Below are 18,479 nucleotides of genomic sequence, written 5' to 3' on the forward strand. Positions count from 1 at the left end.
ATCGACCAGTTTTGCCTATATTAGCATTTTGGCATTCTTCAGATTCTCCTTTGAATAAAAGTTTTTCTTTACATCTTATCTATTAATGAAATAAAATCTTTGATATGTGTTCATTTTCTATTTGTGTGAGTCATGAATTTTATCCCTTAAAAACAATTCTGTAATAACTTCAAATAAATTACACTGTAGAAAATTCTTTCAAAAAACTATCAAATAAGTTCTGTTCACAATATTCAATGTTAAACTTAATTTAAGTTGTCTTAAAGCATTCACAACCACAAACCTTGAATGAAGAGGTGGATGTTGCAGAATAGCCACTTGCTCCAGACACCAGTGACACCATTGAGCCATGTCGACGCAAGCTGGATTCAGATCCATAACCAGATTCAGTCTAAAAAAGAAAGTAAACTATATGAAAAAAAAAATTAAAGAAAAAATACTTAATCATTACACACAAAAAACTGTAACCTTGTGAGGTGACAGATGTTAACGAAACTTATTGTCCTAAATTATTTCAGTACATATGTGCATGTGCATATAATCATGTTGTATACCTTAAACTAATACAAGGTTATTCATTATAGCTCAATAAAACAAAAAATACATAGGAGGAAACAAAAGTTTTCTTATAAGTCAATAAGACTATAAATATTGGATAGAACAAGGGCAAAAGAAGTAATAAGAGAAAAACAACCAGTATTATATTTTTATAGTATTATTTTCAGTACTATCACTTATCATTGTCTCAATAAAGCTTTTTGTATTATACCAGGCAGTTTATATCTATTGTCAACCATTCTTTATATATCATGATTACAGCATTTATCATTCAATTGTATTTACATTTTGTAACTACTATTGGACTTGGATCTTCTGGAAGAAGACTGTATCTTTTTCATTTTTGTAGCCACCTTGGTAGTTCATGTCACAAAGAAAAGTTCTCTATTTTGCCTATATGTTAAGTAATCACTCCATGGAAAATAACTGAACTCCTGGATGTTGTAGTATATTTAGGACTTAACATTGTAATAATACTTTTATCTAATTTTATGGGAATGGTACTCATCAGAGCATCAACTTTATATTCCACCCTCCCTAAGACAAAAGCGGTACCAATAAAATAGACAAAGAAATTAAACATCTGAAAAAAATAACTTCCAAGTACCTGAAACCTTCTGAAGTATTTTGGATCTCTAATTAGTTTCTACTGCTATTTTTTTTTTAAATACTGTAAATAATTTTAGTCCTAGTCACTAAACTCAGGAGACAAAATAACATCTAATCATTTTGGGTACCACATCTAGTAGCAGCAATTGGAAATAGTTTTCAGTTATTTGATTTTCAAGATTAAGAATCACTGAAATTTAGTACAATGTACTATAGAAAATATTTCCATTGACATTTTACATCCTCTGTGCTCTAGTTCTTGAGTTACTGAAAATCCATTACATTTCCTATATAGCTCTTGGTTTACCCATGGCATTATTTTAATTGGACAATATTCTTTTAGGTACAAGAACATTAAGCTTTTATACTGATTTAATAAATAAAATTTTCTGTTATTATTTTTATGTAAATAACATTAACACCTGTTCAAAGCATTTTTGCAGTTCAATATCACTTCATTTAACTTAGGTTTACTATTCCAGGAAGAAGAGGAAGAGGGAATAAGAAAGTAAGAGAAGGAATCCATAACCAAAATAGCAAAACAACTCATGAAAATAAATTAGTATCTTCAGGCAAAGACACTAGAATTTAGCCATGTGAAAATAAGCGGCATCGAAAAATTCAAACATCCAGCATATACAAGTCACCAAATGAAATTGTCATGCTTTAATGATGCCTATTTACAAAACACTGTCTAAAAAGATATTGCAGGATCTTCTCAACTGAGAATTTACTAACAAATTACATATAAACTTAAGACTATATGGCATCAAAGCTCATCTCCAAGACTTACATCATGATATACCACTTCACATCTCAAAGCAAAGCAATGTGTGAATGATGAAGCAAAATAAGTATTTTGGTACCAGGAAAACTATTAATGAAAGGGTAAAGCATGTAAATTGTACCTCAAGAAAACTGATTTGTCTTTTAAAGGCGAAACTACTCTATGACAAAAGAAAGCAGGCTAGGGTGCAGCAGGGGCACTGACTACAAAGTAATACAAAACTGGGGGGCACAGGTTACAACTCTCAAAATTTAATTGTCCAATTAAAATGGATACATTTTAAGAATGTTAAATTGTAGCTCAACAAAGTAAAGGAAAAAAGTAAGTTTGTTTCAATATAACAGAATCCCACCAAAAGATAATTCTAATTACAACAATCATATAGTTTAAAAAAAAATAAGACTTTCTATCAAACATCCTGGAACAAACATACTGAGCTAGGTTCTTTAAGACTGGAATTAAAAATAAGGAGAATCTATCTGTAACAGGTTATACAAATAAAGGTACTTCATAAATTAACTTTTCTCAGATACCTATATGTCATTCATTTCTAAACAGAAATTAATCTAAATTGCCCATTTAAATACAAAGAACTCGCCTGATCCCATCTAATCTCAGAAGCTAAGCAGGGTTGGGCCTGGTTAGTACTTGGATGGGAGACCACTTAAGAAGACCAGGTGCTGTAGGCGTAAAAAAATATATAAAATAAAAAAATATATAAGGGATTGTAATCTGACAAGGTCCTTGCAATCTGTGAGGTCAGCTAACAGTTGCCTGGCCTAAAAAAAATAAACAAACAAAAAGAACTCTACAATTTACAATCAAAATTTTATAATATTAAAAAGATTTATTTATTTGAAAAATATCCAAAAATCAAACAATTTTAAGTTTAAATCCAAATGAATATACTTTCTCCATTTCTTGCTTTATATCAACAAGACATAAAACAGAGCAAGTCGAACTATTTTCTTAAGGTCTTGGAACAAAATATAAACACTACAAAGCTTTAGTAAAGGTGTCTTCACTATTAAACATACTTCTTATAACTTTTTCTATTTTTTTCAGGTTTCGACATTTCAAAACAAGTAATATCTTCTTACAACAAAGACATGAGAGAACAAAAGACTATTATAGCAATATTGATATTGCTGTATATTTTACATAATGGATAGTAAATAAATGTGGAGTCTGAGAGTTTAGTGTAACTGTATTTCTACCTCTAATAAAGTTTCATTTAAATTTCATTATAAATTATATAAATAAGTCCAAGGAAAAAGAAAATACAGTATAACCAATTCCATTGTCATTGAATTTAAATAATGAAGAGTCATTTGTCACTCTATTTCAGTCAATTATAATGAGATAACTTTAAATATAAATAATTTAAGTGGTTAACAAATATACATGTACATACAAATGAATCCTCACTGTTTAAAAACTAGTCATTCTGGAAATGGCACAGGTGTGGGATGGTCTCAAGGTATCAATATTTTATAAACACTTTGTCATAGGTGCTGAAAATAATTCTAAAAGAGAAGTTACAAAACTATTCTGAATCTATAAGGTGTGCTTTTTGAAGGTAGAGTGGGTGAGGGAAGCAGGGATGTAAATGGGAAGAAATTATGTTCTTAAAACTGTAACATGCTTTCAAATCTCGTTGGTATGAGTTTTGGAGATAATACTTTTAAAGACATGATGGCTTTTTAAAAATCCCACTCATTCTTCCACAAGAAAAAAGAAGTTGAGCTTACTTACAATCTCTAATCATCAATACAGTATTTTGAAAACACCAAATTCTATCTAAAATTAATAATATAGAATTCAAATAGTTACTGGATGAATATTTTTTCCCTTTCAATATATCTTCTTTAAGCATCATCATATGTATTGCTTTGCAAAAAACTCCTAAATTTGTGAGTTTGTAAGCAGTATTCCTGAATACATTTTGCATAAACATAAAATGCCACTTTGGTTCAATGACACACTTACTGAATATTTACTATGTAGAGCAAGGTTTACTTCTTTTAAACACGATAGAAATTAGACCATACCTCTTTGTTGTAATATTACTTTTTATCTTTAAAAAAAAAAAAAAAAAAAAAAAAAAGCAAATCTTTTGGCCACTAGAGGGGGTCAGTGGTGTTTTCCAAGTAGCATTATACTACTCGGAAAGCTAATATAAAGGTTACTGTTGGTCAAAGTACAAGAGTAACCTTTAGACTAATTCCTTTACATCTACCTGTACCCTCTCTATCTTGACTTCTTGAGAAAAAAGAAAAGCATGATAAATTAAATCATTTAGTTCGAAGTTATGAATTTAATAAAACACTAGAAATGCCTAAGAACTGATTTGAAAACTCCCTTAAAGCCATAGCTAAATTTTAGTTTATTTTAATCACGTGGGAGATAAACTTACATAGTATCATTTTGTTCAGTCTGTTCATCACCCCATCTATTCTCCAAAAGCAATGGTATAAAATATAGCAAAAAGGTTGGTTTATTTTTTTTAATAGCACCTGGCTTTAGAAAAGCTCGTTCTTTTTCCTAATAACACTCTCCAGAAAGAAAAACAGCAAAAACACACAAACAAACAACAACAAAAGAGACAGAAATTAAGTAACTTCTTCACAGTATCAAATATTAGTGGTATAATGCCCTACTCCCAAACTATACTTTTTCCATTTTAATTATGAGAAGAGAGAAAATACAAGATTAAATGTTAACATGAAAACAACGAAGCATTTTCCGGAAACCGAAATTCTGTAACCTGTAATAAAACCAAATAAGCTTACTATGCTGTGAGCATCGACACATCTACCTTCAACATTATTATTTGAAAGCAAACCACACAAGAAGCAAGACATTATATACTCAGGAGAGCAATTTAATCAATAGGGTTGTGATTATTTTAATTAGTATTTTGAATGGCAACAATTTTATTCTTGTCTAGGTTCAAATAAACAGTATTTGAGATAAGAAAATTTGGCACAACAATTTCATGCTCATATTAAAATCTCATCTATTTACGCTTTCAAATACTTATGGATTCCCGTAGAGAAGCAGTAGCCTCTGAAGTAGAAAGAACACAAGCATAAGAGTGAAAAGACAGGCTTTATTATCACTGTAACCACTAAACAACAAGATAAGTCAGTCATCTTTCTGGGTTTAATTTTCTTATTATAATAATATGGCTAGTCTAGAACTATAGCTCTCCATATTAAACCTGAATACCAAAGCTTAGGCTAAAAATGTATACGTCCAGTGCAGACAGAATGTAAGGCAGTTCTTTTTGAACTAGATGGAAAGGTATAATAAAATTCATTCAGAAAACCAACATCTATAAAGTATCAGACGAGGAGAGGTTCAATCTGCAATGATTTCCAGGAACTGAAGCACCTCATGAATTAAAAAAATTTTAAAATATATTTTAAAAATGGTATTAAAGAGGATTTTTATCCTACTCTAACTGCCTAAATAAAGCCCAGTGGCAATTAACAATTAACTTCACCGAATAAAGTATCTGCTTATCCTCAAGATACTTTTGTCAAATCATACTGGAAAACATTTGCTCAGATTAGTCCTAGAGATATTTTTTTTCGGATCCTAGTCATTTTTGTATCATAATTTAAAAATATCAAATATAACATGCCATTTGAAGGTCATTTATGGAACATGGTTATACAGTTTGCATTTTCTTCTACTAGAGCATAAGATGTGCTTTCCTTTCCAGAAATACCTAAAAAGGAAGTGTTGTAACGAAATGAAGCTAGAAAGTTTAAGCCAAGCTGTATCACACACCATAGTTAAGTTGTGAAAAGAACACTAGATGGGCAAAAGAAAATAAGACACTGCCAATCACACTCCGAAGTACTAAAAAAAAAAAAAAAAGCCCGAATGCAACATGGTACTGTAGAAACAGAGGGTAACAACAGTTGCTCCCTTCTCTCCTTGATCTTAGATCTCCCTTTCTTGTACTTATAATTTAGGGTTTTAGATTCCATAATATATCTGTATATCTACAAGAGAAAATTAGTAGACCACCAAGCCCTTCCTGTGATATAAAAGATGATTCTAAGTAAACTGTATCTGACACTGAAATTCAGTCTTACCTCTTTTTTTAAATCCTTCCTCCTTTGAGGGAGTCTAGAGATCAAAATGTCTTTTTTTTTCTTAGTGATCAATCAAATAGGGCTGTATAAAGGAAGTTTTGAAACAATTTTTCCACCCTAGCTTTAGAAAACAAATACTAAAGGATAAGGGAGATTTTTGGTTTCACCTTGAGAGGAGGGCTGACGAAAGAGTTCAGTAACTTTAAATGGCTATTTTATATATCAATTCCAGAGAGCACCTTGGATAAACAACAACAACAACAACAGTAAAAACTTATAAGTAGGACACTTACTTTGTGCCAGGCATGATGCTAACACTTAACATGCATTATCTCATTTAATCCTTTAAATAGTGTATTTGAAATTGGTATTATTATTATACCCATTTTATAGGGGATTTTATGTAATGTCTTCAGAGTCACACAAGTGGTAAGTAAGGGACCCGGGATTCAGTCCCAGATTCAAGTGCCCATGATGTTAACCATTATGCTATGCTTCCTTAATATCCAGAGACTTTGCTTCTACTCTCAATTCTATTGTCCCACTGCCATTCTCTAGTTCTGGTCTGAGTCTTTCAGATAAATCCTCCACCTTTCTAACTGCTTTTAGTCTGCTCTTCTTGAAATCCTTTCTAGTGTAACCAAGTAGTCTTTTAAAAATAGACATCTGATTCTTTACTTCCTGTTTTAAATCCTATTTGGCTCCCTATTTCTCCTAGGATGAAGTTCATACATTGCTTATAAGGCCCTGTTAGAGGCAGATATACAATTACACTAAACTACTATCAGCCTCCATATTCATTTACTATCCATTACTTTAAATGTGGTTGCATCAATATTGCTGTAATAAGGTCTTCTGTTCCAGCAGATATCTTTGGAAGGAGATATTACCTGTTTTGAAACAGTAGAACTTGAAGAAATAGACAAGAACATAAGAAATGCATTTTATAGTGAAAGAATATTTAATAAGACTGTAATACTTATATCATAAATACTAATGTTTGCTACTATTGATTGCCTCTTCATCCCCAACAAAGCAAATCTTTATACCTCTACTCCAGGAACACTTACATGGGTAGGGGGTGGAGGGTGGAATTCAAGAAGCTAGCAACAGATGTAACAAAATACCAACACTACTCTTTAACTTTCTTGTTTTATGGTTTGCCCTAGAAAAAAGAGCCAGAGCATGTTTTCTTTCAGAAGAAGTTCCACAGGCACAGAATACAGAGGTTATAATTTCATTCTTTTTATCTAATTGCAAAGAGATGACAACAGCAAAACAGTTAATGCTACTCTTTGAAGCTCCTTTAAATGTCTCAGTAAGAGAATAAACAGGTTTAATATATTAAAGTAGTATTTTGCAGGATTGCTGAAATGTTAAGATTATCCATGGCCAGGGGACCTGAAACATTAATTCTTCTTTGCAAGAATCCTCAAAGAAATATGTGCACATAAAACAACGGTCAGCAAATGAACTGTATTACTCTGGGGCTTTCGCCCCAAACCTAAATTTTCTACAAAAGATAAGCATCATTTTCTTACAAGTAGGGGAGAAATTTAGATCTGTATCAAAACATGAAAAGATACCCATAATTTATTGCTAGTGGAGGAAAAGCTACAAAACAGTATATTACTCATATAAAAATGTAAGGCTGTACATACAAAGAATTATCTGGAAAGAATCTTTACCAATAATGAACACTGGTCATTTCCATGTGACCTGAATATTTTTTTTCTTTTTTGTGGTTCTCAGCATTGTTTATATTGTTTGAATTATTTACAGCAATCATATATCACTTTTACAAAAATTAAAACAAAAAAGTCACAGAACATATTTTTTCATCTATTTCACATAGAAAGGATATTTTTTCATCTATTTCACATAGAAAGGATATTTGTACTATAACAACATTATAGTACAAATATTAACAAAGCTGTGTTATAAGAAAATGATGTTAGATGAAAAACAAAACAAAACAGGATATAAGCTTTGTTTTCTCCATAATATTTTAGGGGTAATATGTAGAGACTAAGGAAATACACCAAAATGAAGAGTAACTCTCAGTTATAAACTGAAGATAGTTTTGTACTTTTTTCCTTATAAGAGTAAATATTACTTTTAAAAATCAGAGTGGGGGGCCGCAATAAATTCTTATCAGTAAAACTATTCACAGGAATGGTTTTAAAAAACTTAAGAATTTTTAGATCTAATTGTACAGGGAAGAATTTTTCTTAAGGAGATTTACTATTTTTTGTTTTTGTTTTAGTATTCAATTAAGCATCCATGAGAAAAAGCTGAAATTAAGTAGAAAAGGGGGTACTACAAAAAACTGAGGCTGTTGTTCTTGGAATAATATGGTACTGCTGACTGATTAATATTCTCATAATCTATTTAATTTTTATCCAAAATGGAAATAACATCTACTCTGAAAGGCTCCCAAGATGTTTAAATGATAGCAGTGCCTAATTGCTCCTCTATCCCTCTACAGATCAATGGGGTGCTAGTGAAAAGAACAAGGGGCTAAGAAGTGAACAGTGATGTGAGCATTCCTATCAATGATCATATCTCATCTCTCAAGTACATGAACTTTCTATGTGACTGAAAAATGACAGAACTGTTTTCAACTAGGATAATATTTTAACCTTCAGGATATCATTTACTTTGATACCTACTCTCATTATTCCTAACCCAATACTGTATTTCAGCCCTCAATTCCAAACGAGCCCAGGATATTTACCAGGCAATAAAGACAACAGACGCAAAAATCCTTTTTTAGGTTATTAGCTAAAAGATTTATTTGATGAAAAAGTCTTACATTCTTTGTTTTTTTTTTTTAAGAAACATTTTCTCCCGGCTAATGTCCAATATATTCAGAAAGTAAAATTAGAAGTTTTCACTGCTGTCAATATACATAAACCATGCTACCCACCGTTATTTTTCCACATCAAATATAGAAAAAGCAGAATCCCATCTGTCCCAGTAACTGTCAGAAATCTTCCCTCTTGATTAAATAATTCAAATATAATTCAAAAACATTGTAAAAAATGACTTGTAGTGTATAACCTCATTTTCTTTAATATATTCTGTAGCAACGATACGGAATTCATTCAACTCCAGTTAACTGTCTTATTTTTTCCGTGATCTTTCTTATCTAGAGAAACACTTTGCAAGCAAATTACAGACTAACAAGGAATAGACTGAAAATCCAGCAATATTCACCTAAGTTGTTAATAGCAAATATGTAATAAGCATTATAAAAACTTGCAAAATTGATAAACACAAAATTATACACTATATTTTCAAAACACTGTTTGTATAACTGCCAATCCCATCCCATCCTTTAAGGACAAGTAAACATACAATTAATTATAAATTAACTGAGGGTGGCCAAGTCATAGTAACCTAGAGTGAAAAAACGGATTCTCTCAAGATATTTTACTTTGGAAAATGCCAAGAGATTAGGGCAGTTAGCAGTAGGAGTTGAAGCTGAAAAGAAGCCAAAGACACAAAAAGGTCATGACAAACCAAGGAAGAAGAAACTAAGAGTAAGATGGGAGAGCAAAAGTTACAAATAAACAGGAATGTTGAAAGAGAGAATAGTAGAATGACTCTAAGCTACATTAACCATAGGTGGGGGCAGGTGATAGAAAAGTAACCAAGTTTGGTAACAAAAAGAGCGCTCAGAGTTAAGTATACAGTTAGGGCTTTCTTTGCATGCAGGGCATTCTGAGTTTTCTTGGTTCCTAGTAATAGGAATTTCTCAAGGAAACATGGGTTGGCCTGTACTACTCCCTGTATCTAAAAAGTTTAATTAAAATGAATAGATCTATAACATCGATATCTGTGGATCTTTTCGAATTTTCAATATTTATCTGATCTGAAAAGCCACCTATGTTCAGCTTTAGTAGATACTGCAGAATTGTTTTCCAAAGTGTTTACATCCACTTTACAACTATTGTTCCACGTCCTTGCCAACATTTGGTGGTATCTTTATGTTTAAATCCACTCTGCCAGGTTCATGGTGGTACCGTTGTGGTTTAAATTTGTGTTTTCCTGATGACTAATGGTATAGTTTAGCTTTTCAAATGTTTATTACCAATTTAGATATTCTCTTTTATGAAGTGCCAGTTCAAGTCAGTTGGTTTTTTTTTTTGTTTTTTTTTAAATCAAGCTATAAAAACTTTTCTTATTGATTTATCTGCAGGACTCTCCCTGTCTGATATAAAATGTTGTCAGATTATATCTCCTCGACTGGCTACACAGTTAATATGATTACCTAAATATCTTCTTTCTTCACTGTTCCATGTAAAATCTTCCTCTTTTACCATCTTGATAAAAGATAAGTATCTTCTCCAGATAAAAGAACCTGGATGAAAACACTATAAACTACTGACATCTATTCTCTCTTTTCAAGATACACTTTTCATTAAGTATTTAGGCAACTATGGAAATATAAAGTGCAGGTGTTGGCGCAGGAGAATTCAGATTTCAAAAATTGCAAGTAACACAAACAAACAAGTTATTTTAAAAGCCCTTGACAGTTGAATTATTTTTATTCCGAACACCAAGAATATTAAAGAGGATTGGTCCCTTGTTTTCTTCCTTGATTTTTTTCAACTTCAAAAGTGTTGGTAGTGTGACATTATCTACATTTAGGTGTTTTTAAAAATTTTATTAACCATGTATGGATTACTGCAAGTAATTTAGGAGTTAATTCCCACTGTTAGGAACTAATCATATTCCTGATCTTAATAAGAGAAACATGCAGAGACATAATGAAGTTGCTTTGCTAGTTATTAAAGTTCAGTTGTAATTCCACACACTTGGGTTTTTCTACAACTTACCTGAGAAAAGAGCACAGCCCAGACAACCATGGCAGCTATTAGATTAGTGTTTCCCTCAAAAATTAACTCTTGAAGGTAAAGGAGAAGTAAATTTGATTCCACCTTCTTCCCTCCATCAATGTGGTATGATGCAAAGGTAAATGTAGAATTGGTTCTAATCCACTGATCCCATGAAATTACTTAAAGTATACACCAAAAATAGTAGTTTAAAAAGTTATGTTTGTGTTCTTAAGCCTTTACCAATTAAACCAAATTCAAAATGCAAAGCTAAGTTTATATAATAATCATTTATAAAGCAGACAAGTATGGATAGAAAGAACCTCTAGTATCTGTTAAGAAAATTCCTTAATATTATAATTAAAAATTACTAACAGATAATATGACTTAACATGACCTTGATATTTAAAAAGTGCTAAGAAGTAACAGGTATATTTTGCCACCTAGCTATTATAAAGTAGTCTCCTAATAAACTTATGTCAAATTTAACACAAAGAAATTAAGGTATCAAATAAGCAGACATTACTTCTAACTTTAAGAGGAAAAGCACCAAAATCAAGCTAACCCTGAAACAGCATGGGGAAAAGAATTTCATGATGGCAAACGGCAATGCAATCTTTAAACAAGTGTTGGTATCTTTTAGGCTCAACCATGAGAATCTTTTGGTAAGAAACTTTTTTCACACATTTCAAATAAAATGTTTAAGTTCCTTTCAAAAATTTTCTACATATATCCTCAGACAGAAATCCCTAAACTTCTCAGTTGAGAATAAACTTTTCTTCTGAAAGTACTCAATGGAGCTTCACAAAAGTTAAGAACATATGAATTAGTGGGCCTTCACAAAAGGTAAGAACAAATCCACAAATATTAATTATATAACAACTGCCTGTAAAGTATTGCATAAAGAATATGGTCAATAATACTGTAATAACTACATATGGTGTTGGGCATAACAGACTTATCGGGGTGATCACTTCATAAGTTATATAAATGTCTAACCATTGTGGTATACACCTGAAATTAATATAATATTGAAAGTCAACTATAATTGAAATATTTTAAAAAGTTTAAGGGGAAAAAAAACTGCCTAAAGATTCCCACTACAGAAAATCAACATCTGTGAAAATTATCATTTGGATTCTGTCTCTCTAATTTTGCATTTTCCTATGACTCCTAATGTCTTGGATAATTTCCAAAATGTGGGAAAGTCTGTGTGGCCCATGATGACTGAAATTTCAGGATCTAATAAGGCTGCTCCCTTGTGGACATAAAGGAATGTCATAATTACCACAAACTCTGTCAGAGCCAAAAGCTTAAGTTTTTCAACATGACTCCTATATCTGCTAGTGCCAGGAGAACCTTCCTGCTAATTTTTTTTTTTTTTTTGGAGGGGTGGTGGGGTGGGGTAGTACATTTTTTTCACGGTAAGAAGAAACAGTTTAGTCACAATCACATATATTGCAACTGTAGAATATTCTAGGGAAAAAAAAATCTATGATTCTTTTAAATAACATCAACAGATAATTTATGACATTTCCTTGGTAATCTAATTATGCAGTAAATTCTCACAGAGGCTCTTTGATAATACAATGACACACATTTACTAGAAAATATTAGTTTAATCTAAATGGAAAACAACCATCTTAACTTTACATTCATACAGCTTTTAGTTTTTAAATAACTATCACAAACACCATCTCATCTGACCTCAAGACGACATGGGAGATTTCCAAAAGATTTAAAAAGAAAAAAACCCTATCTTTAAAAATCGTTTATTTTGTGTTATCTTAAATCCTAAGAAGAAATGCAGAATATGAATAAACTCCACACGATAAAGCCAACACACTATTTCAAAATGAAATTACTGGTCTGGTATACATATATCCCTTACTGTATTTTAAAATGAAACAGATTCTTCGAATTTAAGAATGACCTCAGGAATAGCTTTCTTCCACAATAGCTTTCTAATGTCACACTGAATTATGCAATTCCTAACTTATGGAGAAAATTTAAATCATAGAATCATCTTTTTAAAACTTGCAGCGAGCGGTCTACGGCCACGCTACCCTGAACAAGCCCAATCCCGCCTGATCTCGGAAGCTAAGCAGAGCCGGGCCTGGTTAGTACTTGGATGGGAGACCACCTAGGAAGACCAGGTGCTGTGGACGTGAAAAATAAAAAATAAGGGATTGTAAACTGACAAGGTCTTTGCAATCTGTCAGGTCAACCAAGGGTTGCTTCGCCTAAAAAAACAAAAATAATAAATCAATTTATCTATCTATCTATCTATTCATCCATCCATCCATCCATCTATCTATCTTGCAGTGAGCATGTTATTTTGGAATGAATACCAAGGAGGACAAAATGCATCTAGACAGAGAACATAGAACCCTATACTGTATTTCTGTGAGTAATCATTCTAACATCAACTATGAAGATTAAAAGGGAAAAAAATTAGTCTATGGTCATGCTACCCTGAACAAGCCCAATCCCGTTTGACCTCGGAAGCTAAGCAGGGTCGGGCCTGGTTAGTACTTGGATGGGAGACCACCTAGGAAGACCAGGTGCTGCAGGTGTAAAATAATAAAAAAATAAGGGATTGTAAATTGACAAGGTCCCTGCAATCTGTGAGGTCAGCCAAGGGTTGCCTCACCTAAAAAAAAAAAAAAAAGGAAAAAAATTGATGTGCCCAATGCTTTGCTGATTCCTAAGAAGTTGTATATCTGCGTCTTTAAGGAGCTTATGGTCTAAAATAAACACCAGAGATATGAAGAACACATAAAAAATATGATAATATTGTGATTTAAGAAACCCATGATTCAAGTCTACAAAATATATTTCACATAAATATACTTATAGGATAGCAGAAGTGCTCGTTGGCCAAAAGTTCTGGTTCTCAGGTCAGAAAGACCTGGGTCTGAATGCTGGCTCCTTTACCAATTAGCAGTTAGATATGGACAAATTACTTAACCCCTCTATGTCTCAATTTCTTAATCTGTGAAAACAAGATAATAATGTTAAGCTCATAAATTGTGAGAGTAAAATGAGATAATGTATATAAAGTGTTATGTGGCACACAATACTCAAAATGTTAGCTATCATTACCACCATTATTGCTGAAGAAGTCCTGTAAGACAGAATTCCTGGTATGTGTATGTGTGTGTATGTGTATGTGTATGTGTATGTGTGTGTGTGTGTGTGTGTGTGTGTGAGAGAGAGAGAGAGAGAGAGAGAGCGCGCGCGCGCGCAAGAGGTGGGGGGGGGGAGGAGGGACGGGGGTAAGAGAGAGAGAGAGAAACAGACTGATACCTAGAGGTTATTATAATGAGCATAAGGGCTTCTTGGGAAGGAAAGGAAAGAAACCTCAAACTTCTTCCAGATATTGAAAATTCCCTAAACCTGTCAGGGAAGCCCTAAAAAAGGCCCAATAGCAAGAAAAGGTAATGAAGGCCCAACTGATGACACCAGAAGAGAAAAGGACAGGTCCACTGTTCCAAGTGTCCTTTCCAACCATCATTAAGGACAGATGGTGCAAAGAGGTAGTAACTGTGAACTAAATGAGTAGGAATGATGTGAACCCAGGTCAACTTTGAAGCACAATACTCTTGGTTTATCAAGACTGTGTTATTTTGCTTGCTTGTTTATCTTTTTTTGGGGGGCAGGGCAGACACATACATATAGCATACTCTCATCTTTCCTTCTTTAAGTAACTTATCACTGTCACACAGTAGTAGTGCCAGGATTGAATTCCATATTTGTCAGACCCCAGAATCCAATGCTCAAACACTAACCAATAGAATAAAATGCTCTTTTTGACAATCCATAGGCAGGAAGATGAGTTCCTATTTGTCTTGCACAAATATGGTAACAAAACTCAGATGATACACTCTAACCTGCAAGGAGGCGAGCTCATGGGAATTATCTTCAAACTTTCAGAGTCTACCAATGGTAAAAGATAGAAAGCAGAACCAACACAAAATTGAATCCTAAGAATCCATGAACTAAAAGGTAGTATAGTCTCAGGTAAGTTACTTAATTTTCATCTAAATCTCAATTTCCTCTTTTGTAAAACAATACTTCCCTCACTTCTTAGAATAGTAGGGAGAAAATAAAGTACATGAAATACAAAATACAATAAATACTTCGTGTTCCTCAATAAATAGTAGAACTCATATCATTATCATCATTCCTTAACAATTTGTTATTTTGAATAGCAATATTTAATACATGCTTAAATAGTAAAATTGCTAAATTTCGGTTCCACATTCAATATTCACTCTGAAGAATGAGTTAAAACACCTCCTTACTACCTCCACGTTCCTGGTCTATGGAAAAAAAATAAAACTTTGCTGATTATGTTTGGTGATAGCATTTGAATTTTCTCCCTCCTAAATGTTAGTTTAATCACTCAAACAATTTATTTTTAGGATTCACACATAATTTAAATTTTCACTGCTATGTTGCTTAATTTGCACATATGACATACTTTACATTAAATGAAATAATTAAGTATTAATAAGAATAGCAATTAACAATAATTCTTCCTTCCTTGTCTATGAATAAACTATCTCTAGAAATCAGAAAGGAAAAGTTTACCAATGTATCTGGAATCCTATTATTGAATCTTTTTTCTAAGAACTTAAATTCACCAAAAATCTGTTACATCAGCTTAAGTCACACTGCTCTGAAAGAGACCCAAAGATTATACCTATCTATTGTTTAAAGATGCAAAGAAATCAACAATATAGAAGAAATATATGATTCATGCATCCTTCTTCACTTGAAAAGAAAATACAAAATGAAAGCATGCAAAGAATTCTGGTTCAGCTTTATTAAGAAAAACAAGCAAAATAAAATATGCTTAATTAAACAAAAAAAACTAGGCCTGTAATCTAAATCAATTGATTAAACCTTTAAAAGTAATCTCAGCTAAAAATATAAAAATTAGTTCTTAATAACATCTTTAACCATTAGTAAGAGGACTGGCCCTGATTAAATTCACGAAGTAGGCCACTCTCCTTATGTACACATTTAGCAACTCTCACTGAATACAGAACTCTTCATCCAGAAACAACATGGTATAATTTAGTGAATTTAGTTGTAACTCCAAAGTCTGTTCTTTTTCCACTATGTTATAAATGGGAAGATATGTCTGCCACTCTGGTAACCTATATTATCTCATGTATTCCTTACATACACTAAGAGTGAATAATCATACACAGGGTCACATATGTTATACATGGCAGAGGCTGCAGTGTCGAATCCAGGCCAGTCTACTTCAAAGCATTGCGATTTTGGATTTCTAACTTGCCTCTCCTTTAAATAATAAAAAATTGTTCCTCATTTTTCTATTTTTAGACTCTTTTCTAAAGTAATGGTACCAAGATTAACTGGGAGTCACAAAAATGTTTAAAGCAGTATAATACTAAAGTTAAAACAGGGAAAAAAAGATGGATAAATTCAGAATCAATAACCAGGCAATATAAGCTAATGCATGATCAATATCAAGAAAAATGTGCCTGTGGTATTCCAGGCCAGACTGGTTTTTCTTGTTTTGTATGTATGTGTACATATTTTATGCCTGTTAACCAAAAGAGGTGTTTCAACTACAACTCTGTGAAACCTAAATGAACAAGTACAGACAAGTATGTGAACAAGTGCAAAGTTCTCTTGAAGTCACACTCAGGAGTGGCATGGTGAACTTATAACTTCCCCTATTCCTTGTTTTACCATGATATACTGAATTAGCTAATAATGAAGATTTATTAATATATATTTCTTTAGTCTACTTACCACTTATTCACAGAAGTCAAAGACTAGTTTTAAATTACAAGAATGTGGCTTACATGTTTATATAAAAGACTTTCTAAAGATTTAGTATTAGCTTCATATTATAAAAAATGATTTACAAATGTTACACTAAGAATTTATCCAAATGGTTACAGATGACTACAAAAATTAACATTGATGCTTTACATTTAAGGACTTTAAAATCCAATATTATTTCAAAAATTCTTTTATCCAGACCATATAAACAGCATTTATTATAAAGTAAAGCCTAAATATGAAAACCATGATTGGTTTTATAAAAAAGGGCATTATTTTGCTTTAAATAATGAAAAATATTTATCATAGCTAATTCTCTTTAGCTCAAATGGCAGAAATAAAATTATTTCAAAACTTTACTTCAGTACTGCTTTAATCTTTATCACCCAAATAATGTTTAACTTTTCAGTACACATTATATCTCAAGATTTTTTTAATGGCGTTTTCACCAGTCTCTTGCCTAGTCCCCCATGGAGAGGTAAATATTGGAGACCTTACCTTGTGCTGTTCAATCGCATCTATCCACTGTCGTCTGTGATCTGGATCCTGAGCACGAAGATACCAAACGCTATCATTTACGCTTATATCAAACCGACATTCATCAAAATCATGAGGCTGTAGAGAAAAAAGCAAAAAATGAAAAGCAAAACTAACTTTATTCTTAGAAGTGTCATACTCTATAGCAAAAACATGTACATATCCATACTGGCTGGTGGGAGACTCTTGTTATTCTTTTGTTTTTCGAGTGACTTTTTAAAAGATGTCTCAGATAAAAAACACAAGGACACAGTTACCAAAAACTAAGTTTCATTCACTATTCCTACAAATGAGTTGACACATAAACTACAAACATATTTTGAAAAAAGAGCAAATATTTTCATCAAATGCTTTAAGTTAGCTTAACTAGTGAGAACAGCTTGGAAAGCACAATTTAAAAAAGGGCCAAAATGAGCTTTAAGGCAGACATTTGCTACTTTTTTTTACCTCCATTATTCAAAAGTAAATTCTCATCATGAAAACTTTTATTTCATTAAATTTTATAAACAAGATAATTTTACATTCTATGACAAAATAATATAACACTTACTGTCGAGTATCTCAAATTAACTTCTAGGCTTTTAAAGAGCTTTGATAGGAACAGCCAGGAAAGCTTCCAATGAGAAGCAAAGGTAAAATGAACATTATGATAGACCTATGTTAGAGGAAACTGCCTGTATCAAAATGTAAACATTTAGTGGAAATATCAGCTATTTGGTTCAATGTTTTATACTCGTCATAATATATAAAATGAATATTTTTATATCTTTGTTTTCTGCCCAATAAATGAATTCAAATATGACAGGATCACATCATACATGCCACCTTTTCTTCCACCAGATAGAGTACAGAGGATCAGTCAATCAATTTCCTTTCCTGTGAACAATCGTAGCCTTAGAGGGAAGAGAATCCTCTCTGGTCAATATAACAATAAACTTATTTGCTGAGGAGAATCCACATATTGTACTTCCAGGGTTTATTGTTTATTCTCTCCTCTCTTTAACAGTGTCAATCTTTTTATCTCCTTATCAGTTTGTTTAGCAAAAATAATGTATAACTTATTTTATAATAACTCCACAATGTTCTTTAGCCTCTGAAACGATTTTTTTTTTCTTTTAAGATAAAGATAAAAAATTATGGTTCTGACTGGCTAAACTATACAAGTTAAACATTTTTTGAATTACTAGGCATCATAGTTAGGACGATAGTAGG

General features: G+C 32.1%; 1 protein-coding gene and 2 pseudogenes across 2 annotated transcripts in view; 2 read left to right on the forward strand and 1 right to left on the reverse strand.

Annotated features, from left to right (window-relative positions):
- COL4A3BP (collagen type IV alpha 3 binding protein) overlaps positions 1 to 18,479 on the reverse strand; it is a 78,092-nt gene that overhangs the window by 40,643 nt on the left and 18,970 nt on the right. For both annotated transcript variants that reach the window (XM_006913150.3, XM_006913149.3), the window contains exons 3-4: positions 17,229 to 17,345; positions 284 to 391 (exon numbers count right to left, since the gene is read on the reverse strand). In XM_006913150.3, coding sequence (XP_006913212.1) covers positions 284 to 391; positions 17,229 to 17,345 — 225 coding nt within the window. The remainder of the gene's footprint in view (positions 1 to 283; positions 392 to 17,228; positions 17,346 to 18,479) is intronic.
- LOC112480764 lies at positions 12,954 to 13,072 on the forward strand (annotated as a pseudogene).
- On the forward strand, positions 13,362 to 13,480 carry LOC112480749 (annotated as a pseudogene).

The sequence above is a fragment of the Pteropus alecto genome, unplaced genomic scaffold, assembly GCF_000325575.1.
Source record: "Pteropus alecto unplaced genomic scaffold, ASM32557v1 scaffold20, whole genome shotgun sequence".
NCBI lineage: Eukaryota > Metazoa > Chordata > Mammalia > Chiroptera > Pteropodidae > Pteropus > Pteropus alecto.